Here is a 23,840-nt window from a genome sequence, read left to right as displayed (position 1 = left end):
GGCTCAAAATGATGACTAACCTTGAAGGCTGACCTGCTTGACTTCAGGATAGGCCTGGTGTAAGTCATTCAGTCGTTGTTGTCACAGATCATGCACATGTGAATGATAACAAGTATATTTCCTCAAATACTTGGCCAACATGTTATGTTATTGTTTGTGAGAATACCACTGGTAAATAATCTGTTTTCACACCAGGAATGCTCTAATCAATATGTTACTTAGATGGTCTCTATCTTGTAAGTCCCCCTTTCTAGTATAGTTTTGATGCAAATAACTTGGAACAAAGCTCCCAACCCATTGCCTCCAAAAGACTTGAATGAAAAATTGTACAGCATACAGATGTCCATAAATTCCTCTAAGAAACCTATAGCAGACTCAGACACTTTGTCCCAGCAACTATTAAAGGAGCAAGACTGGTTTCAGATCATAAAACTGTTCTTAATAGTAAGAGTAGATATTCATCATGTTTCATTGTTGCAGTAATAAACATATGGGGTTTTCTGTGCTATGGTAGCCATTGGCTGCCCTAAATACAAAGATAACTCCCTACTCTTGGGCTGGTAGGTGCCCTGCACCTGATATCAGGACATTTGGGTATAAGGGTTATCAGTCAGCACCATCTTATTTTATTTTTTTTTTATTTATCATTTGTTGACCGGGAAAGTCTGACTAGGTTCCACAGAGCCTGTTTTCAACGGAGGCCGAGGGGAAATGCTCCAGATGCATGTCTTTGGAATGTGGGAGGAAACCGGAGTACCCGGAGGAAACCCACGCGAACACAGGGAGAACATGCAAACTCCACACAGAAGGCACCCCAGCCGAGAATCGAACCGGAGAACCTCTTGCTGTGAGGTGACAATGTTAACCACTGCACCACTGCACCGCCCATGGAATCTTACAACTCTTTCTTGCTGTTGGAGCCTGAAACATTCACATCATAGTCTGCGTTGGTCAGTCTGAAGACCATAGTACTTCTCAGAGTTAAGTGTCCCATTGGAGAAAACTTACTTTTCTCTTTTGATTGTTAGTTTTTAGAAAAGTTCTAGAGCTAGTATCTGTCCTGATCGTGGAAAACAGATTCCACATTGGGACTTTCACTCCCTTTGCCTTTTCTGCTTAGGCCCGAAACACGAGGTTTCAAATTGTTCTCATTGTGCCTATTTAAATAAGTGCACAGTTTGTTGCATGGCCGAGTCCCTTGCTTAATTTTTAGAGAAAGAAAAAGGACATCAGGGATCTTCTCATGTTATGATGTCTGACCGTCCTTCTCTCAACCCCTCTTGACAATGTATGGAGAAGCAATTAAAACTTCATAGGGTTGCAGATACCTCAGCTTCACCTTCAGCCAGATTGCCCAGACTTGTGACTGTCAAAGGACAGGAGATGCTTCTTCAGTCCCTTACAGTCACTGAAAAAGAGTCAGAGACTGCTGTTGAGTGTCTTTCAGAGTCCAACATTCATGCTGACCCCTCTATAGCCACACAAGCCAAAGGGCAAGGATTGTTGGTTGGGTCTGAGACTGCTTTGCAGGCCTTGGCTTCCAACTCTCATATTAGAGCTTCAGATAGGGAGGACAGAATCCTGATAACCTTAGAGGGGTTGTCAGTTGACTATGTGCAGGCCTCAGCCAACTGCCCATAGCCTGGTCCCAGTACTTCTGTTGTTACACCCAGGACCAAACCTAAGGCCAAATCTAAAAGTATCCTTTCTGCCATGCCTCAGCCTATACCTTCAAGCTCCCAACTCCCACAGGCCTACTAGCAGGATCTGCTTAGACTGGCTGAGGATTTACTTCAGAAAGTAACTTCAAGATAACACAATCTTTTGAAACTCCCTGTTCCTACAGAATCTATTTCTGGGAAAAGAAAGACATATCCCAGGAAGCCTCAGATTCTTATGATTCAGATGAGGATGAGCTGGCTTATGTAGACCAACTTTCCACAGGCTCATATGCTGATTCTGCCTTAGTGGATATTTTAGCCTCAGCTTCACCACCTGATAACTTCACTTTTGGGTAAACACTCCATAAGATCAGGGAGTATTTCTTTTGGGAAGCTCAGGATTACCCTCAGTTTAAGAAGAGGGTTACAGAATTTCTTAAGCTCAATGATCATAAACCTTTGGCTATTCTTCCAGTGTTGGAAGTAGTGGACGATGCTATTTCAGACTTGCCCCTGTAGCCTGACTCCCAGCTGCCTGCTCATAGGAAGTCAAACCTTTTCTAGAGGGTACTGGATTCATACAAACACTTTTTAGGAATCCCACTGCAGATACTGAAGTGATGACTTAGGTTCTGAAGAAAGCTAAACACAGCACTTCCAGGAACCCATTGTCTAATGATAAAGAAGGGAGAACCCTAGATCATGTTTTCAAAAGAGTTTATATTTCTGCCACCAGGGCTATGAGAGCTCTCAATTGCTAGTTTCATGTAGTTAATTACCAGGAAACTCTGCTGACCGTATGAGAAAAAAAAAAAACTGGAGGGGATAGAAGACAGAGCTAAAGACTTTTTGTTTGTACTCAAAGTTGAGGCTGTTTTCAAAACACTGGAGGGGAAGGCTAAATCTATGCAGACTGTCCATGACTTTCTGCAGGTCCAGCCACCTGGCTTTAGTCGAAACTATCCATCTAAGTCAGGGTACATTCATCCCTCACATCAAAATCTAAGAGGAGAAAAGGCTCAGAAGGGATGAACTACTGTGTCAACATAAAAAGATGGAACCAGACTCTACTTCTAGGCATAGTGGACCCCAGACCCAGGGGTCTGAGCTAGTCCCTCTCTGTTCTCTGACCCTTAATTCCCACTGCAAGCTACTCTTCCAACCTTCCACAAACCTCATGATTCGTTCAAAGCTAGGAGGAAGATTAGCTTTGTTTCACCATGGATGGGTCAAGATTATCCAAAACAAATGGGTGTTTAGCATCATAAAATTAGGGTTCAGACTATTTGCTTCCCTCCCAAATCCTGCTATCATTCCTTCTGTTCCCCCAAATCAACTAATAGAAGCTGTGAAGCAAGAAAGTCTATTTTTACAGCAAGGGTCCAAAGAAGAGGCACTCTCCCAGGAAATGGGAAGGAGGTATTACTCAAAACTCTTTCTGGTTCCAAGAATGTGGAGGCCCATACTAGATTTATCAAAATCAGATTCTTCTGGTGCCAAAATTCAAAATGCTTACTCTGCAAAAGCTGCTAACCATGATTGTTCCAAGAGCCTACATGATCACCTTGGATCTAAAAGATGTTTACCTTCACAAAACATCTACACTTCAAAACAAGTGGAAATCATTATCAATTCTCTGCTGTACCCTTTGGCTTGTCTACTGTGCCCAAAGTATTTACCATATGTCTGGTTCAAGTAATAACACACCTGATCCAAGGAGATTCTATGGAGGAGCTTCGTTCCACCCTACAACAAACCACGACTGTTTACTCCTCTCTAGGTTACACTCTAAAACTAAAAAAATCCAATCTCTGTCCAACCAGAAAGCTAATCTTTCTGGATGCCTTGCTAGACACAGACCTGATAAGAACTTTTCTACCACAAGAAAAGACATCTTGTTTTTAACCACCTACTTCCAGTCTCTTCTTCCCCTCAATTCAATTCCAGCATGAAGAGGTTCAGTTCATTTCAGTTCCCAGAATTCTGGGATATATGGCCTCACGTATCTTAATGATTCCTGTAGTCAATCTTCACTTGAAAAAAAAAACAATGGTACTTGAAAAATGTTTGGGATAAGCACAATGAGTCCCTAAATCAAGACATTCCACTCATCCCCTGTCTAAACAAGGAATTCCAGTGGTGGATCTCTGCTTGCAATGAGAATACAGAGGTAATCTTAGGATCGCTCACCCATACTAGATTTTGACCACAGATGACTCATGCTTGGCTTGGGGAGCACACTCTAACAGCATCCAAGCTTAAAAAAAATGGGACCAAATCTTCGGAATAAAACACATAAATCTAAAAGGCTGTTCTCTATGGTGCCCTAGCTTTTTGGGGGGGGGGGGATGCATTCCTTTTCTCTGTGCCATCTAACCATATCCATATGAGTCACTGCACAGGATCAGGGCCTTCATTTTCTATCCCAGTCCCTGCCAGAGAAAACAACTCTCTTGCAGATCACCTCATCTGGTTAAAGCTGATCCCTCACGACTGTATTCTGAACAAGAGCATTTTCAAACTCGTCTGCCTTACTTGGGGTGTACCAGAAATAGATCCTTTTGCTTCAGCCTAAAAGTACCAACTGCGAAAATTTTGCACAATGGCCAAATAAATATCCAAAAGCCTGCAGGATGGATGCTTTCTTCTTTCCATGTACAGGTCTGTTTCTTTATGCATTCCATCCCATACCTCTCATCCTTAGGTATTGCTGAAAATCAGGGAGGAAGGACAAGGGTATCCTAATTGCAGCCTTTTGGCTGAGAGAGCATTTGTTTCATTACCTACATGCCCTAAGCAGGGAAAAACCATGGTTGCTTCCTCAACAGGTAGATATTCTGACGCAAAATAGAGGTTCCATTATGCACTACAATCCCTACACCTTGAGACTGACAGCATGGTTAATCAACTAACTGCTTTTCAAGGCCTGTTTTTGGACAAGGGTGCACTGGAGATTTTAAAAGAAACCAGAAAAATCATACAGTTCAAAATGTAAAAGGTTTTCTGTTTGGTACAAATAATAAAATATCTCCCAAGCTCAGCAGAAAGTTTGCACTTGTTTGGTACAGATTTCGGCCCAGAGCTATTCTTCTTTTGAATCCTTGAAATATAAGTGCTCTGTTAGGACTGTTTCTAAGCTTCTTTTCTAATTAACGGTGGTGTTTGTGCTTTTCTTGGTGAACATTTTCATGGAAACTGTGTTTGTTTCCTGGGACATGCCTTGTGCAGGTTTGAAGAGCATTTGCAGTTGTTGGCACCAGATGCTGCACAAAGATTTGCATTCAATGTGCTTATTCTCATTGGGACAGTCATACCTTGTTGTTAGCTGGACGATTCGTTAATTTTTTTTTTCAAAGAAAACCAAAAGGAGTAGACAGTCCACTTTATATGTGTGGCTAACTCAGAAAAAAATGAAGGCCATTATGTGGGCTGCTGAACAGATGTCCACATCATTACCGCAGAGGAGATGTCAGAAAACAGCACTACTATAATGAGGTTGAGGGATGCAGGACCCTCAAAAAGGATACAAAAATGTGGAAGACTGCTCAGAAAGCATCCAACAGGTCTGAAGACACTGTTCTAGTAATGCAGTTGTGCAGCCTCTGATCTGGGAGTTAGACACCTTGGTAATAATTAGCACATTCTCAGTGGACATATACCAGTAACCTAATATGCTAGGACCAGAAGGAACATTTGCCAGAATGTCTGACTTGTGCCTGGAAGTTGTGGGGAGATCAGGCAAAAAGGACTTGGGTATCCCCACCTGGGCAGTGCAAAAAACAGACCAGAAGACGGACCTGCAGATCATAGCAAATCATCAAAATAGGTCCCTAAAGTAGGACACATTTCTCCTTATAGGTGCATATGAGGAATGTACAGCATCTGAAAATGTACTTTCTCTCATTTCTCCATCTTAGGTAAATCTGTCAGTACAGGATTTCAGGAGACCTATTGAGGAGTTATTTCCCACATGGCAGAACTCCCAGCAGGGAATGTCTCTTTCTCTTCAATCCATATCAGGCTCTTAATCTGGTAAAAAGAGGAGGTTAATTTTCCTTTCATGCAGTCAGATTCCGGCTCTTAGGATAGAAATAACCTGGCCTATACACACAGTTTTCTTCAATCCTGGGTTAAAATTCTGATGAATTATCGCCATTAGAAAGACACTGTAGCCTAAGCTGAACAAATGAGTTCAGGGTATTAACACATCATTGTTCTTGAGTTCCCATATGGGAAATGGATGAGGGGAATTCCAAGATGATTGTCCACCAGTTTTCTTTATTTTCATTAAACTCAGTTGTGCAGATGATGAAATGCTTTATTAAGATAGTTTCTTTTATGTGTGTGGTTAAAGCTAAGAAAACAGTCCACCCAAAAAGAAACAGAATAGTACCTTTTTTGATTGTCACTGAGCAGGATGTACATGCCTGTGAAACCAGAGACTAAAGTATGAGGTGATGTGGCTGCTGCGGTGACAGGCTAATTCCAGGTTTGACTTCAGCCATTACTGTTAGTAGACAACTACCACATGGGTCGCTGTGACATCACTAAATAACTTGTCACAGAGTGATGACAAATAAGTTGTAACAGTTGATAAACATTTGTGAAAATAGCAATGTAAATCTCATTTGTATCTTCATGAATACAACAACTGTAGATGTTACCTAACATCTTTTTGATTATATTAATATGCATGCATGTGTCTACACGAGAGACGGAGATATTGCACATTTGGTTTGTAAGATTATTTATGTTGTACATTTAGATATTTTGGTGTAATTCATGAATACTATGTTTCAAATGGGTGTCAATAAAACCATACAAAAACAGAGTACTAATGTAAGAAAAAAGTAGTACAGAGTTGCAACAAAGAGAACAATATGAAAGTATACAGAAGTCTACCTGAATGCTGGTTGCTACCACATAACAGCAAGGAAAGGGAGTGGTAGTTTTAATTTCTATTTGTAAAGGGAATATGACTGGAATGGGGTTAGAAGAAATATTTGGCTACATCATACAGTTTACAGGAGTGACCTCAATGACATGTAAAAGGCAAAAGCTTGGGTTAAGGATAAGAATGTTTGACTGATTCAGTAGGCATGTTTCTGCATAAGCAAGCTAAAAATAAAAACATTTAAAGATAATATACACTTCAGACAGAAATGTGTAGTGCTAAAACATGGCATAATCATGACAGAGCCCTGTGTACTCTAAATTCTCGAGTGATTCCTGTGTCTGATCTATACTGACGTCTTTAAGAAACTGGAGGCTGTAATGGCCATGTCACTGAATCAGTTGTTCAGTTCTTGTCTATCATGTGTCCATGACTGGCAGGGGCATAGTGCCACACAGTGAGAATTGTTCAAGGGTGGTGCCAGAAACATCTATGCAGTATGTCTAATATTGACATTTCTGGACATTCTTGGACTTCGTTATGTCCATTAGTGCTGAATTATTTAGGGGAGATTTTATCAAATTAATCTGCATGCCTTGATTGTGAGGCAAAGGTTGTGACATTAAGTTGGGTGACCACTTTCTTTGACTACCATAAAAGTGCTCATTTGCATGGCACCTTGGAGTCCACTAGACAAACCACAAAACTTAGTAATGCAAGGCTGCCTAATGTAGTGAAGTTTACTATGCAGAATTAAGTCTATAAACTGCTAATGAGTTTCACCCTGTAGTCCAGGGTTTGATTCTTTCAGCTTCTGTTTGCAAACTGTGTGCATTTGAGCAAGTTACTTGATCAAGCATTGCTCTCACACCATCTCTAAAAAGAAGATCTTGTGCCTAGCGCATTCAGTGAGTTGACAAGTAGATAAAACCAAAAAGAAAAATAATTTGATAAGTTACTGGTCCTTCAGTAAATGTCAATGGCTGAATTGTGTTGCACACTACTAGCCCCCATGAGGGTTTTTATTGGATCAATTGTAGCTTTGTTTTGGGCATTTTCTTAACATCATCATTTTGAATACCGTGCTATGAATCAAAAGTCACATATCCTAAAAACTGATGATTGTAAATGTGTTAAATATTAAGGAAGGGAGGAGACTGCGGGGAATGGTGAAAAAAAAACAGTAGTAATCATTTATAAGGTAGGTAAGGTTGTAGGTAAGGGTTGGAAGTTCAGATATAATATGAAATGTTGATGGAAACATTTGCAGCCTCCGTTACTAAGAAAAAAATCAAAGCAAGTTAAGCAGACAGTAGTTGGTGTAATTATATGGGTTAATGCATAAAGAGGATATTTCACTCCTGTACCAATTTCCCAGGATGCCACATTTTCAGTACTTTGTCAATAAGGGAAATGTAGCTACAGGAAGGAATAACATTACACTGCTGAGACTTCAGTGGAGGACGACTAAGATCAGATAGCAGAAAAAGATCAGCTATCAGAGTATTAGTTCTAGGAGATTAGATGGTAATGCCTTGAAAAATGGACTCAGAATGAATGAAAGTCTTGAAATAGCTGCTGTACTTCAAAAGCAGTCAATGGAAGGCTTTTGACTTGAGTAAAGGGAAGTAGAATGGAGAACTGAACTGAAAATTGAAAGTGTGCATACTTTTGAAAATGTGTTTGTGCGATTCATTAAGTCTTTAAATAGCTGGTTATGATAAACGGATGGGAGGATATGTTACAATCAGAGGAAAGTAAATTCTGAAAATAATTAACTCCATACCTTGTCTGTGATGAGGGAACAAGTGGCGAAGGAGAAACAGTAAAAACTGAACTTGTAGTGAAAATTATATCACAAGCAATTATACAGTCATTGGGTATTTTCTTATGTTTGGACATGCCAGGCTGTAGTCATGAATGTTTTTGAAAGCTGTATTTACATAGCTGTTTGAATTACTAATACAGATTTGCAAAATAAAAAATAACACTCATAAAATATAGTGTAGTTATCAATATATCTGTAGTACAACACATTAGTTTGGGGTCTATATTATGATATTTATTTATTTATTTATTTATTTTATTTATTTATTTTACATTTGTTGACCGGGCTGGTCCAAATTTCAGTGGGAGAAAGGGAGAAAAGCTCAGAATAGTCAGAATAGTATACACAAGACATAGCTACATTGTAAATTTTTGTCTATATTGCACGCTCAGAAGAGCGAACGACACATAATCAACCCCATGTAAGCGAAAGCTTACAACGTCGAAACCTCAGAACAGCGATTTATTTCCAGTCACTGTTCCAAAAAAAAAAAACTGTAAAACATTATATAATGTAGGTGGCTTCAGCCCCCACCCCCCTACTTAAATATACCAACTCTGAGATCGCACTACATTGTCGAAAAGGCAAAGTAGCAAAAGCGGCCAAACAAATTCTTTCTCAGGGAAAGAATTCGCTGAAAAGCCGCTTCACTATTTTGCCTTTTCGCACTTTTCAGTTTGACAAAGAAGCATTCGACAACCTGCGTCTACGACAGCATAATAGGGAGTCTTAATTTGAAGGTACTTTATACCAGAAAAAAGTAATCAATTTACTAGGATGTGCTTGCGCATCTCTGCAGTGTTCTTAGGTTACAGACAAAGTTTCATCTTGAACAACATCTTCATAGATCTAGCAAACTGTCTTCCAGACAAATGTCTGTGCATGAACTAAGGTCACATGCTGTGACGACAGGCTTACATCTGTCCACTTTCACCATATCTATAGTAAAACGTGGATCACAGTTTTAGAGTTTTAATGTATTTGTCCTGATACTGTGACATCACTAGTGATGTATTTTATAAATGTCTAAGTTACACTACCAGAGAGTTTGGTTTAGGTATTGTAATAACTATAGTAAATTTCTGTATGGCATGTAAGAATCCAAATCACATTCTATGGTAATTTTTCAACACTAGTGTTGTTTTGCCTTTTCTTCAACCCACTAAAGCCTATTCAGACTAATACAAGGATACAGATTGACTTCAGGAGAATAGTCTTACCACATAACCTCTGACTTTTTTGTGAATAATCTATGATCTAGATTTGTATAGTTAATTTGAAAAACTGCAAGTTATTAAATTCTCTTCAAAAGACATCCTATCCTTGTATAATGTGCAAAAATGATACATACACAAAAAGAATTAAGAAGTATCAAGAAAGTTGTGCATTGTATAAAACAAATGGAACAGGAAGGAAAGTATCTGGAAACAAATTAAGGGTCAGTAAGAGGGAAAAAGCATATTAAGGAATATTTTTGAGGCATTTACTGAATAATGCTCTGACATCTAGGAATAATGTTGACGTTCAAGCTGTAGGTAGGCTTGTAGGTAGGCTTGTCCTCCCTGTTTTAGCTGCTTCTCCAACAAATACCCAAATTACAACTTGGACACACAGCTCAAGTTCTACTGGTCAAATACCCAACCCCCCCACCCCCAAAAATGTTGCACTTACCCCGTAGTGGGGTGGTTCAATCCCCCATTCTCCCAAATTGTTATGCAGCAATTTCACAGTTACATATATGGAAATCCCAAAGAAAAGCAATACCTAGATCACTGCTGGAGCACATTGTAAACTGTAAGCAGCAGTAGTTTTCTCTAATCCCTGTTAAACAATTATCAAAGAGTACAAAGCAGTGTGACAGAGCAATGAACTACAGCTATGAGCTACATCCTGTGCCTACTGTGTGAATCTGAGGTTGTCACTTAACCAGACAGCACTCCCAGGTTACCCCTTAAAAGAGGCTAGAAGGCTTAACCGTCAGCAAATAGATAAAAAGAAACATAGCAAGGGTTACACTTGGAAGGTGAGCTAAACTTGAAGAAATATAAGTTTTGAAGGCTATGAAACATATGGACATGCCAAAAACTCCTTTCTGAAAATGCAGTGCATTCATTAACAATGAGAATTTGAAGATGTATGGAAAAGAGTTCAAACACTTCTTTAAGGGCAAAGTTGTTTGGTTGCTGAAGAAAATGATTTTTTTTTCAGAGGCAGGGAAATAAAGTAACTGAGTCAGCTTAATTGTCTTATCTGTTGTCACAGGCATTTTTTTTCTGTATGACTTGGGATTTTTCACCAAGGATTTTGAACTGAGTAGCTGATAAATCACATATGGTAATTTAGTTTCTTGTGTCACAATGACCCAAAACATAGAGCTAGTTTAAGTACTTTCCAAAACTGTGTGGTTACTGGATAAGTAATGTACTGATGTTAGCACCTGATGATCTGAGCCTGTAGGGTAACCTTTTTGTGTTTTTCATTTAGATTGGTAGACTGGTCATTGGTCAGAATGGTATCCTGTCCACACCAGCTGTGTCATGCATTATCCAGAAGATAAAAGCTATTGGAGGAATTATTCTGACAGCAAGTACCAAACTTGGAGGACCAGGTGGAGACTTTGGAATCAAATTCAATGGAGCTAATGGAGGTAAGTTCCTTAAGGATGAGTCATGATTTAAACTGGAATATGGGCTGATGGCATACTACCTTATTTATTTGAAGATAAAGGTATAGTTTTATAGTCTTTACAATACAGTGATTCTTCAGAGTGTGTGTGTGTGTGTTTGTGTGTGTGTGTGTGTAGTGTGTGTGTGTGTGTGTGTGTGTGTGTGTGTGTGTGTGTGTGTGTGTGTGTGTGTGTGTGTGTGTGTGTGTGTGTGTGTGTGTGTGCGTGTGTGTGTGTGTGTGTGTGTGTGTGTGTGCGTGTGTGTGTGTGTGTGTGTGTGTGTGTGTGTGTGTGTGTGTGTGTGTGTGTATGTGCATGGATTATGAGTTTACTTTACTGAGGTTGTATAATATTACAGGCTCTTCTAAGGAGGCAGCACACATTTTGGATATGCACATTAGATCCTATGGAGGGTATGTAACACTCAGTAAGAAGGTTGTAGGAATACAGAGTTCTGGCAGAGAAGATAAATAATACATAAGTCAAAAACACAAGATCAGAAAGATGAAAAGGCAAAAATAAAGAAACAGCCAACTTGGTAAGACATCATGGAAAACAGAAGCAAAATTCAGGAAATGAAAGTGATGAAGATGAGAAGGCACTCAGTGACACAGGATAATGGTCATGTATCGCAAGAGTCTATTACATGAGATTTTGCAGCCAGAAGCTTACTAAAAGAAGATTAGCATAGGATTGGTTTAACATGGTACACAGGAGATTAGCATAGGATTGGTTTAACATGGTACACAGGAGATTAGCATAGGATTGGTTTAACATGGTACACTGAAAGCCTTAGCTGTGATGTACCCTTGCCAGACTTAGAACAGGTTAGATTGAACCAGTGATGAAATCAGGATTGCAGCTCCACACTGGCAGTTTAATAAAATATTAGGATATGGGTCCTTAGCTTCAAAATAGAAGTTAGGTCTGTAAGCAATGCAGTGGATCTGCAGTCATTCAGTACAAAAAAAAAATGAGTTTGTAAAGTCACATAAGGAAATCGAGGATAGTAGACAATGCTGCTACCGGAGATTTAGACAGCTGTGTTTCAGCAGATGGAAATTGTTCTGATATGGCCAAGGCAAAACTTTTTTCACCATGTCCTACACCCCAAATTGATATTTTTCTAATTCTTTGTCAACCTACGATGAAGAATAGTACAATGCTGGAGCTGGTGCTGTCAATCAGGAGTAGTGCTATAACATCTGCAATGTACCATGGGTACCAGCAAATGATATGTAGTTTTATTTAAAATTAATCAAGAGCAGAGCAAAGTCATTTGGGGTGAATGTACTTCTTACTACATCATGGATTATAAAGAAGTCAGAACGATTACCTCTGAAGCTGCCTTTTAGGCACAGCATTCCTTAGTGGAAATACCTCTGAAGGTGCCTTTTAGGCATAGCATTTCTTATTGGAAATATACAAACCTAAGCTGAAAATAATTGTTGTGCCAGATATTAAAGTTATAACAGACATTGTATTATAACATCGGTTTTGCAGTCAATGTAAAAGTGGTAAAGTGTGCAATACTAGAATTTGTATGGGGAAAAAAATCTAATAATGTTCTTGCGAATTGCAGTAAAATGTTACATTTACCATGTCAGTCTCCATTGTTTTAGAGTAATCTGATACACTGCAAGAAAAACTATCTACAGGAAAAAAACAAACTTTAAAAGGAAAATAAAATGGGAATTGTTACTATAGGATAGTGGATATGGGTAGTGATTAATCTGGAGACATTAACCATGGTGGAATTGGATAAACAAATTTAAAAATAGCACCCAGTAGAGAATCTTGTATAGCAGAATGCTTTGGTAGTGATTATGAGTCTTGTGTGAGTTACCAGTATGATTGCAGACCCTTCCAGGGGTAACACAGTTCTGTACTTTGCACTGACAAATCGTGACCTTATTGATCAAGTTAGAGCTAATGAATCCCTACAGTACACAGTGCTTGATGTTGTTTGTTTTCCTGTGGAGTGCTTAGTGGCCATTTCCATTAAATAAACAAATGTTTGATTTCAAAGGATCATAGGTACTTACGGGGCTTATTGATCTGTTAGGATCTTAAGAAGCCTACCCTTACATTCCCATGGTAGTTTTTGGCCGTTTTGTATTAGCAACTCAGGGACAGGAGGAGCAAGGATATGTTGAGAACTTATTTATTTCCCCTATCCATGATAGACACAGGTGCCAAAACAGGGGTGACTTTGTGGTTTTCCACTCATTTATCCAAACTACATTTGAAAAGAGTAAGAATAATACTATGGTTTATGTGGAGTGGAAACTAGTTCCACGGATTGGTATTTTCTGTGCTGCATATTCATCCCTCCAACACATCCTATTTATTTTGCAGAAGAGACTGAGATCCCTTGAGCAGGTGTTCACACTACCATTGGATTTGCAAACATGTAATAAGTCAGCAAAAGATAGGATCTGTTAAGGCTCTATACACAAGCAGAGGTCACCTCTTAGCAGCCTGTATGATACTGAGAAGAGAGACACGGAAATGGTCTGCATAGTTTTTATGAAGTAGGCCCTTGATTATTTTAGCATGAAAGCATTGTGGTATTTCCAGTTGTGACAAGTGTCTGGACATGCATATACCAAAATGGCTATTATGCTCACTGATCAACCTTATGAGAACTGAGTACAGTGGATTGATTGCATTCTTTGACTTGGACACCATAACATTAGATATAAGCTGTACAATGAGAAAAAACTTTCTTACAATAGTGGATACATGGTAATCAAAGGACAGTTTTTTCTAAGTAGATTCCCAGCTCCCTGATTACAGGATCAACCTTTGGGGTGTGGTTGACTATGTAATAGTTATAAGGAAAGTCATGCTTGCCAAAGGATACTATTACACATTTCTGGGCAATCAGTTTCTGTCCATAGTTTTGAAACCAGTTTTTGTTTGAGAAAGGCCTTCTTGGAGGATCTTGACATCCACTGGGACATTAATGATGGCACTGAGTTTGTAGTTATCTGCAAAGCTTTGCCCTCTGAGAAGTAAATGCAAACAAGGATTAGCCCAAGGACTAAACTCTGGGGTACACCACTAGTGACAGGTCTTTTTGTGAATGGAAAGCTGCACACCCTAATTTCTTGGGTTCTGTTTGTCAGTCAGATTGCTATCAAATTAGTTACATATGGATTTACATTTAGCTGGGTGTGTTTATCTACAATACCTGAGTGTGGGATGCTGTTGAATGCTTTTGTGAGGTCTAGGTAATGTATGTCTATTGATTTGCTCTCATCCAATTCTTCAGTACCCCCTTGAAGAAGATGAGCAGGTTATGTAGGCAGGATCTGTCCTTGATGAATCCAAACTGGATTGGGTTATGACTCTGTATGTTACCTATGCCCCTATTTATTAATTCATAATGATCTTTTCCACAGACTTATAGATTAAGCCATTCAGATGTATGAGTCTATAATTATGCAGGCACACTGACACCCCATCTTTGAGCAAAGAGGTGACTGCTGCTGTCCTCCATTCAAATGGCACAAAGCGTGTTTGGATGGTGATACTGAGTAGCCTCTGGGGGGTGGGGATCTGACAATTCTTATTTCGTGCTGGCCAGCAGGCAGCCTGTTATTTTATCCAATCCCAAAGAAGTAGTGGTTTTGGCCTGGGATAGTACCTTGAGGACATGTCCTTTGTAGATTTGAGGGAAGTATTTAGATATGGGTATGTGCTGTGGGAATATAAAAGGGGAGAAGGGGTAAAGTTAGAGCTAAACTTATCCACAAATAGATTGCCTATATCCTCTGGGTCCAAGTATGTGATGTCACTTACTATTATTTCTGTGCAGTGCTGGAAATTGTCTCTTAGGTTTCTAACATAGTTAAATAAGGTATTTTGCTTATTGTTTATCTGGGGTGTTATTTTTACTTAGTATCTGACTTTGGTTGATTTGATCAGGGTCTGGAATTCCTTGTTAAACTTTGCAATAATGTTTTTGGCATCATAAGAGTTAAACTTATATTTGTGTGCAATGATTTTTTTTTCTTTTATTATAGAGCCTACTTATGTTGTGGTTCTACCATAAAGGTTTATATTCAATTTGGAGTTGTATTTACTTCAAAGGGGGACAGCTGTACTATGTAGCTATTTATATGTGCATAGAATCTGGCAGTAAAAGATTCACATAAGAAGCGAGATGATCAAGTTAGAAGGGAATTTTGAATTTAGCCAGGTCATTACTCAGTTTTAGTAGCTTACGCTTAGCTTAATCTGCGAATACCGAGGTATTTGAATAAGCTTTTGGTTTCAGTATTATCATGAACGTGATTAATTTGTTGTCTAATTTAATGAGGGAGGAAGTAAGAATCAGTGGAGAGCAAGGAGAGCAAAGCTATCCCATATTTGTAAGGGCAAGGTGCAGGATTTTATCATCCATGGTTGGGGTGCATCTGGTCCAGAGAATTTGTATTAATGAATGAAGTCCAGAAAATTCTAGGCATGTATGTCTGAGGATGTGTAAGCCTCCAAGTTGAAAGAAGGTTTGTTGAAGTCACCTAGGAGAATATTTTTGTGGCTCAGTGCATATGGACTCCATACTATGTAGGTAGGGGATATGGGTTTGAGGGGACATAGAGGGTGGTCCTACAGTTAGGTATAATATCATATTGGGTTTTGTTGGACATGGAGGAATTTCAGGTCATCATCTTGTTTAATGAACTGACGTGAAGTTTTTTTTAAGAATATGACCATGTGATGGGCATTGAAACCTTGCACTGTTAGAGTGCTGTCATTGGTCCTAAATTATGTCTCCATGATAGTGCATATATCAATGTGTTCCAGGGTAAGGCATGCTTGTAGAGATTGGATATTTTTGTTAAGGCCCCTAGAATTGAGCAGCAATACTTTTAAGTTATCTGGATTATGTCTTGTTATGTTAAGCCTTAGGTGACTGATGTTGCATAAAAAAGGCATTATGGGAGTAGACAAGAATTTAGTCAATAAAATAAAGCCTGGGGGTGGGAGGAATAAGGGCAGGCTGCCACTGACAAAGCAGTTAGGACTGTCTACCATCTCCTCCCAGGCTGATATATATTGTACTACATTTGAATGACACCAAATGCCATGCAAGTTGTTGAAGTAAATAATCTTTTGATTGTATTGTAGCATCATTCTTGGTGATGATAGCATGCTACCCAAGATTAACATTCATACCTGCCTCGGATGCATACTCTGTGGACTTCATCATGTCTCTCTTCATATAATCCAGAGAGGTATGTCTCAAGTCATTTGCACACAAGTACACTATGATTGTGTCATATGTATACTTGTATGCAATGACTTGAGTGCAAACCAGCCAAGATTGGTGATATCACCACCACTAAGAGACCAGTCACCAGTGGGGTACCTCAGGGCTCTGTGCCGTGACTGTTCCTATTTGGCATCTACTTCTTAGAGGTAAAGGCTAATGTCAGGGGCCTTTGGTTGACCATGTTTGCAGATGACTGCAAATTGGGAGCTATCATAGATACACTACATGGCACAAAAATCTTACAAGAGGATTTAACACAGACTAATGACTGGTGCCCAAGTCATGGACTAAAACTCAATGCTAAGAAATGTATTATAGTACCTTTTGGGAGAACTGCCACCCAAGCTAATTACTCCATCAATAAGGCACCCCTAAGAGTTGAATGCCATGTCCAACTCAGAATTGATGGACATGCTCCACCTAAAGAAATCCAAGTCACTGCGAGCCACGCGCTCTAGTGAGCTAAACCTCGCCACAACAATAAATAGAACATGCTGGAGGGATAGATTCCTGTCAAAGAGACTCCCCATGCTTTAGAACAAAATTCCAAACTACATCAGGCAGAGCCCCTCACTAACACTCTTCAAGAGGAACCTTGACGAGTGGATGGGTGACAGAAAATACACCCCTGGGATCACTTCAATGTCTCTGATTGACAGAGGATCAGTTAATTAATCAATGGGGCGGCAAAAGCTGACACACTCTGGCTAGGCTTATAAATACCCTCGGGCAGATAGCCCAGTACCTACCTATGAACCTATGACATGGTAGTTAGGGATTTAGGAATATATGTAGACAATAATCTGGCCTTTGACCAACATGTACCCAAGGTATTAATAAAATCATTCTGTGCCATTTTTTTCAACCCTTTTCAGACCCATCATTGAGTATAATGCCCCCATTCAGCATGTATATAACCAGGCATATGCAACAGTAAGAATGCCCACAAAGGTTCCTTACCAGGAGAATCCATGGTATAAACACATTGTTGCATACTCTATACTCTTGTCTCCTGCAGGTTACTGAGAGGTGATATATTCCTGGCACACAAGGCATCCTTTGATCTAACCTTATACACAACCACTAGATTAAGGGATTTAAATTGTGATTATGACATAAATACAACGTTTTATCAAGACAGACATGTGTCTCAGAGGCTGCCCATGCTCTGGAACAGGCTGTCCATCCATGTGAAGCAGAGTCCATCCCTAACACTATTTAAATATAACCTTGGCCAGTAGATGGGAAATCAAAAATTCACTGGGTCTGATCTCCATGTCTCTGGTAGAGGTAGACAGTAATGCCCAAATTAACATACCCCTCACATAACCTCTAGAAACTTCTAACTAACATACCCTATTCTAATAAATGTCCATGATACACAGGGAAACAGTTGGGTTGTATTGCAACGCTAGGCTTATAAAGGCCCTGGTGGTCATTAGCCTAGCATATACCTATGAACTCATGAACCTATGTGATGAATCCAGGCACCTGATAGACCACTGACTGAGACCCTCTCCTTGCACAGCATGGTAAGCGGTACCTTTGTGTGTCTCACTATGGAGTCACCTATAACTAGGATATTGGATTGTGTGGAGGTTTGCCGTATGGGTGTTTGACTTCAAACAACGTGTCTGATGTATGCTTTCTTGGTGGATGCTGCTAGTGTTTCATGTTTATGATGTTGATGATGGTACTTGTTTATTAAGTTACATTTAGGAGGCCTTTTTTGTTTAAGTAGGTTAGCTTTAACAGCCTCAGCATATGTAGGTCAAAGTGTTTGGTACAGCTGTGTGCGCTTGGTTTAGTCTGGTGCTGTGTGGTACTGACAACCTGCTTGCTATTTGTAGTGATTACATATGAAAGCTTTGCCTTCATTAACATTATATAACTATGTATCTCACACAGTGTGTTAGTTTGTTTAAATAGGAGAGTAAGCTCTAAGAAAATGAGCATGCATTTCAACAAATGTGTATTTCATGTAGCTCTCACATATGGCATATTCTTAAAAATATTTAGAACTAGTCAAACAGAAGAGAAGTAAGACAGCTGCGACAAACCATCTAGATTGACAATGTTGATCTACAGTTGAAGACATGTTTCGATTTTCTTTTCCACTGCAAGGGGTTTGCTGAAAATATGAGTTCAGTTAAATTTAACTGGTATTCAGCCTTTTTATTTTAAGTTCCTGTGTTAAGGCGTTGTCCATATTGGTGGCTTATGGAATGTACTTCTTTGCTCAGCTTGGGATCTGACTCAAAAGCAATTAGTTGTAAAAGGTCTTCAGTAGTTTACAACATGCTTCAAGTCCTGTCTCTGTAGTTACATATCATCACATTTATAATGCATCAGTATGCAAATTTTAACTCTTTAAAGGTATGTTTACATTTAAGCACTCCATTAAAATAAGACTACTATATTCACTGAAGGCTAATATGTTAGCAACCAGGTTGTCCTAGTATTCCTGAATGCTTGAAGATCTGGTCCCATATTATAATGGAAGGCATTCACACTTGCCTTTGCAGTAACTCATAGAACTACTCAAGAATAAAAATTTGACAATGAATTAAACTTTGTCTAAAATACAGATACTTTTAATTGTTTTATCAAAATAAATAAAAGAAGAAAGGATGTATAAACTGCCTTTCTCTTTAAATCTGAGTAATCCTATTTAATTTTAAAGTACTTCATGGCCTAAACAATATTTTGTACTCACCCTTATCAAGGGTCTGAACCTCTTGGTCAATAACTTCTGTTTGGCAGTTCTGACTTCTATAAAGGCACATCAGAGAAGCTGTTTCATAAAAGGGAGATTCTTAAAAAGTCTCAGAGGTGGGGAAATGAAATATTCCTACCCAGGCACTTTGGGGGAAGTTAGCTTCAACTCTCAACCATGATTTCCCCATAGATGTAGATTTGCTACAATTAAAATGGAAGAAAGTCATTGTTCTACTCTACAAGGATGATTCTAAAACAGGCACATGGAATTGAAATAGAAAATTAATTAATTAGTACAATTGTAAAAACTATGTACTGTACATCAAATAGAAAATGTTGAGATAAAGTCGTTAACTTGTGAATACTCTATCACTGTACTATGCTGGCTAGTGAAATATTAGCTTGACTAGTGTACAATGGGAGCAAACAGCTGAGTGTGAAAAACATTTCTGTACTTATCAGGCCAATATAGTTCTGAGCTTCTCCCTTATGTTAACTAACTTTGCTGCTTCTACAAAGTTACATCTCAAAGTTTCTCAGTGATTAAAATATAAAACATTGTGTTTACTGTGTTCCTGTTATCCTAAAGTTCAGAATTCTTATTAAAGTTGGTAAATCATTTAAGAAGACCTGCAAAGTTTAAACATACAGAAATTGCATCTACTAAAAGAAAATGAATGAAATGAAAAGAATGTCTAGCTTTTAATAAAAGTGATCTGAAAATACTGTAAAAGGACTGTCGGCTTGTTCTTTTTATTGCTAATGACTTTACAGACAACAATGGAAAAAGCCCACATTCTTTGTGATTATGGATCTTAAACATACAGTTAAGCAATTGCCTCTTGGTGCGTACTAAATGATGTCAGACGGCATATGTGCAACTGGTGAGGTCATCACAAAAATACATAAATCTAGTCCTTCACTTAATAACATGCTAGACTGATATTGAGTTTAGTTTCCAGAATCCATGTCTGAGTCTGCACTTGAGATGCACAAGACTGTAATTATGGAAAAGCATTACAGCAGGCTCCGAGTACTATGTCTGTATGTGGACCATGCAAATGCATTTAAATAAGATTATTATCAGAAAGCAACCTCACATTTGAAACAGCTATAAACATTATTTGGGAATGTACAAGGTTTGCAAATTAAAACAGTTAACAAGAGGATATAACCAAGCAAATGATAGTATAGTATGGGTGTGGTTGTAAATGTATGTACTGTTGTAAAGCTGAAGTATCTTTCAGGTGCATTACTAAATAGTACAAATACCTTCTCTATGTAATTTGAATAAAAAAAAAACATTTTGGGTAGAAGTAGGCATAAAATAATTAAAAAGTGAAACTTTAAAAGAAGACTGTGTTGAAGCAAATGAAAGTAAGATTTTAGTTTAAAAACAAAACTGATTGTTCACATATTTTTCTAAGGAGAAAAATATAAAATGTCCAGAGTAATCATTTCTTTTGTATAATGCTCATAGCTTAAAATAGCAAAAAATAACTAATTTGTGGTCTAAATGAAGATGAAGGTGAAGTGTATGAATTTGGAAGCAGACATAACTTGTAGTTTATAGGCAGATTGAACTTTAAAGAAACCAAACCTGATAATTTGGAAGTAGACAGTGAAAGTAATGTAACTTTAATGACAACTGATATATAGAGAACTGAAGAAATACAGTTTTGCAAGCAACTTTTCTTGTATTGAAAAGTTATAGATGCAATGGAAATTGCCAATATGAAAGTGATAATAAAGAAAATAAGGTATATCCTAAACAGCACTGAAACATACTGCCCTAAAGTTACTTGAGGGAAGTTGGCTAAGTAAAATTAATTTGGATTTGTGAAAATAAAGTATATACATTCTGAAAGTGAAGCAACAGAAAATGTCCTTATAGAACAAAAAAAAAACTGCATGTAAAGCAGAATTAATATGTTGAATGGAATCCAAGAAATGTATGTATTTATTTATTTATTCATTTTTGTTTGCTTATTTATTTCTTTGCAAGGAAGGTCTTATTAGGCCAAGCAAAACCCCTTTCCACCAGAATCACAAAGAGGAAAAAAACCTCAGCAATATACAATACACATAGAATAACCAAAAAATGACACTGTTAAAGTGATTACAATAAGTAAAAAAGGAAGAAAACAAAATCACCATTTATACAAGGTTTACAGAATATTAACATTACATATTATTAGCATTATTATTAATAAAAAGGTCAATATCAGTAGGAGAATAACTGTAAGATGAGAAATACAGTGGGTATGTTGAAGGGGATAGCTAAGTCTGATGAAAGCAGATAAAACAGGAGTGAAATGAAAGAGTGAAGGAGATATACGTAAGTTAAGAAAGAAGAAAGATATAATGTGAATGCAGAATAATAGCAAATAACTAAGAGTAAAAGAAAGAGAGGAGAGGAGGAGTGTAACAAGATTAAGAGAAGGAAGAAGAGCAGCGAAAGAAGTAGAAATTAGTGATGAGGAGATAGCAAGAAATAAATTAGGATGAGAGTAGTAAGCAAAGAAATATGATAAGGTGTAGGTATCAAGAGATAAGGGTAGGAGTGGAGGGTCAGAGCGACAGAGCAAGAAATAACATGGTTAGCCAGGAGAAGAGGAGCAGGAGCAAAGACAGGCATGTTTATGAAACCCTTTAGGTGAAGTATGAAGTTGAAGGGGAAGTTGTTTGTCTATTATGGATTGGAAGGGAATTCCAGATATTAAATGTAATGGAGGGTGACATAATGGTCAAGGTGTTGTGTTTATTGTCCAGAAACAAGATGCAGGGTTTGATTCTCACATGGGGTAATGGGCTAGACTTAAAATGGCCCACAAGGGTAGTTAGCCTAGTACTAATCTATGAATCTATGAACCTATGAACGTAAGATGAATATAATGCATTGAGAGACTTATTAACATAGACAAGATTTGACTCCAAAGAGCAGAGACTTCTAAGAATACCATTGTAGTAATAAATTAAGAGATGGACGCTTTTCAGGAAAGTTAAAGAATTTGCGGACAAATTTTAATAGACAGAAGGTGAGGTAGTTTGGTTATTTGAGCCTAAATCAAATCTAAATCTGATAGATTGGGGAAGGGCCTCACTGGGTTTAAGAGTTATTAAAAGTGTCCCAAAGGGATTTAAGATTGGAGAAGCACAAGTCTTCGAGGGAGATGTAATAATGTAATAATGCCACTTAATTTAAATATGCTTTTCAGACAGGTTGCAAAGATGTTTGCAAGTTTCCTATGAGGTAGGTTTCTTTATCAGTGAGTCATGTTTTTCCATGCAAGGAAGTCAGAGATCTTATTAGAGATGCTGCATATGTTTAAGTTAAAGAATGTAAGAGAGTCATTGGAAGGTTTCAATGTGAGGGTAGAGCTTTTGAAAGTGGGAAGGTAAAGAAAGTAGTCTGAGACTTGTGGCCACAGCCAGGATTGGGATGATTGTCTCCTGATTTTTGAAGAAAAATAGTTCTAATGATGTGAGTGAGAATATTATGAAAAGAAACCAGATTAGGTTTTGTAGAGAAAGACTCATTTAATTGGAGTCTTATGGGGTACAAATTGTATTTGGATGGAAGCAGATATGCTGTTTGCAGTTGACAGTAAGTTAAATTTGTTTAAATGCCAGAAGTTCAGTGCAATTAATGAAGAGGAAATTAAGTTACAGTAATGGAGAACATTTCCTTTTCAGCATAGATGTTATGCAAAGTGTCAGGCTGAACATGGTAAGGGGTAAAGTAAGACAGACTCAGCAGTGACAGATTAAGGAAGGTGAAAAGTAGCATAACTGTCACTTATTAAAACAAAGGACTACAGCTGGGAAAATGTGTGTTTGTATAACAAGATCAAATTATAGAAGGATGTTGTTTACTATAAATAGTAGAGCATCTATCAATAATAGTGAGAAAACGATAATGAAGCAGAATAGCAGGTATAGGATTCTTTATGCGAGATGGAAAATTGTTTGTATGTAGTAGGATACATTTTGTAGAAGGCTTAAAACATAGTCTAGTTCTTTAAGGGGAGGAGAGATAGTTGTTGATTATGGGTAGAGAGATGAAAGTTTAAAAGGTATGATACAGGCGTAGCTGGGAAATTCGGGCTGAGTTGTGAGAGAAATGGGCATCAAATGCAAATTTTAGTTGGAAATAATCAATCTGCTCATGTGAAAAACATATAAATAGAGAAACATAAAAAGAACCTGCAATCATACTTGGATGCAGGGATTGTGAGTGGCTGCCATCCGTACAGGGAGAGGAAAAATAACAAGGTATGAAAGTTTAATATTTACATGGGCTTCAACAGTTTGAACAGTGGAATTATCTGGATTTAGAGATGGGTGATGGAAGATGAAAGCAAATTTAACAGCATTAAATTCCTGTATGGAGTTCAGCTGTAAAGGGCATCAGCTACACATAGGGAATAATGACTTTGAGCATGTGCAGAAGAGGATCAAGGTCCAAACAACTATGTCCTGTCCAAGTAAGTAAAAAGCACAAAATATATGGAGAATACAAAAAACTTCTGAGCCATTGAGAATTATACAATTGAAATATCAAGCTACTAGACGTTATCCACACTTGCAATACACAGGTAAACCAAAAAGTGTTCATGTTAGTAAAGCAAGTTGTAAGATGAAAGCACTTAACCACATTTTTATTTGCATTGTTAAGTATTAAAGTGATTATCTCCTGCATATCGGGACTTGCTTAAATGATGTGGATACTTTGTTTTTGGTTTACAGTTATACAATTGTAATGTTAGGGGCATTTTGAGCAATGACCA

The 23,840-nt window shown here is 38.1% G+C and overlaps 1 protein-coding gene across 1 annotated transcript in view; it reads left to right on the top strand.

Annotated features, from left to right (window-relative positions):
- PGM5 (phosphoglucomutase 5) overlaps positions 1-23,840 on the top strand; it is a 1,541,798-nt gene that overhangs the window by 237,379 nt on the left and 1,280,579 nt on the right. Inside the window, exon 2 of the mRNA XM_044064330.1 lies at positions 10,868-11,030. Within this exon, the coding sequence (XP_043920265.1) occupies positions 10,868-11,030 (163 nt within the window). The remainder of the gene's footprint in view (positions 1-10,867; positions 11,031-23,840) is intronic.

This window comes from Protopterus annectens, chromosome 2.part2 (genome assembly GCF_019279795.1).
Source record: "Protopterus annectens isolate FY-2018-M chromosome 2.part2, PAN1.0, whole genome shotgun sequence".
NCBI classification, from domain to species: Eukaryota; Metazoa; Chordata; order Ceratodontiformes; family Protopteridae; genus Protopterus; species Protopterus annectens.
This window is presented reverse-complemented; position numbering and strand designations above follow the sequence as displayed.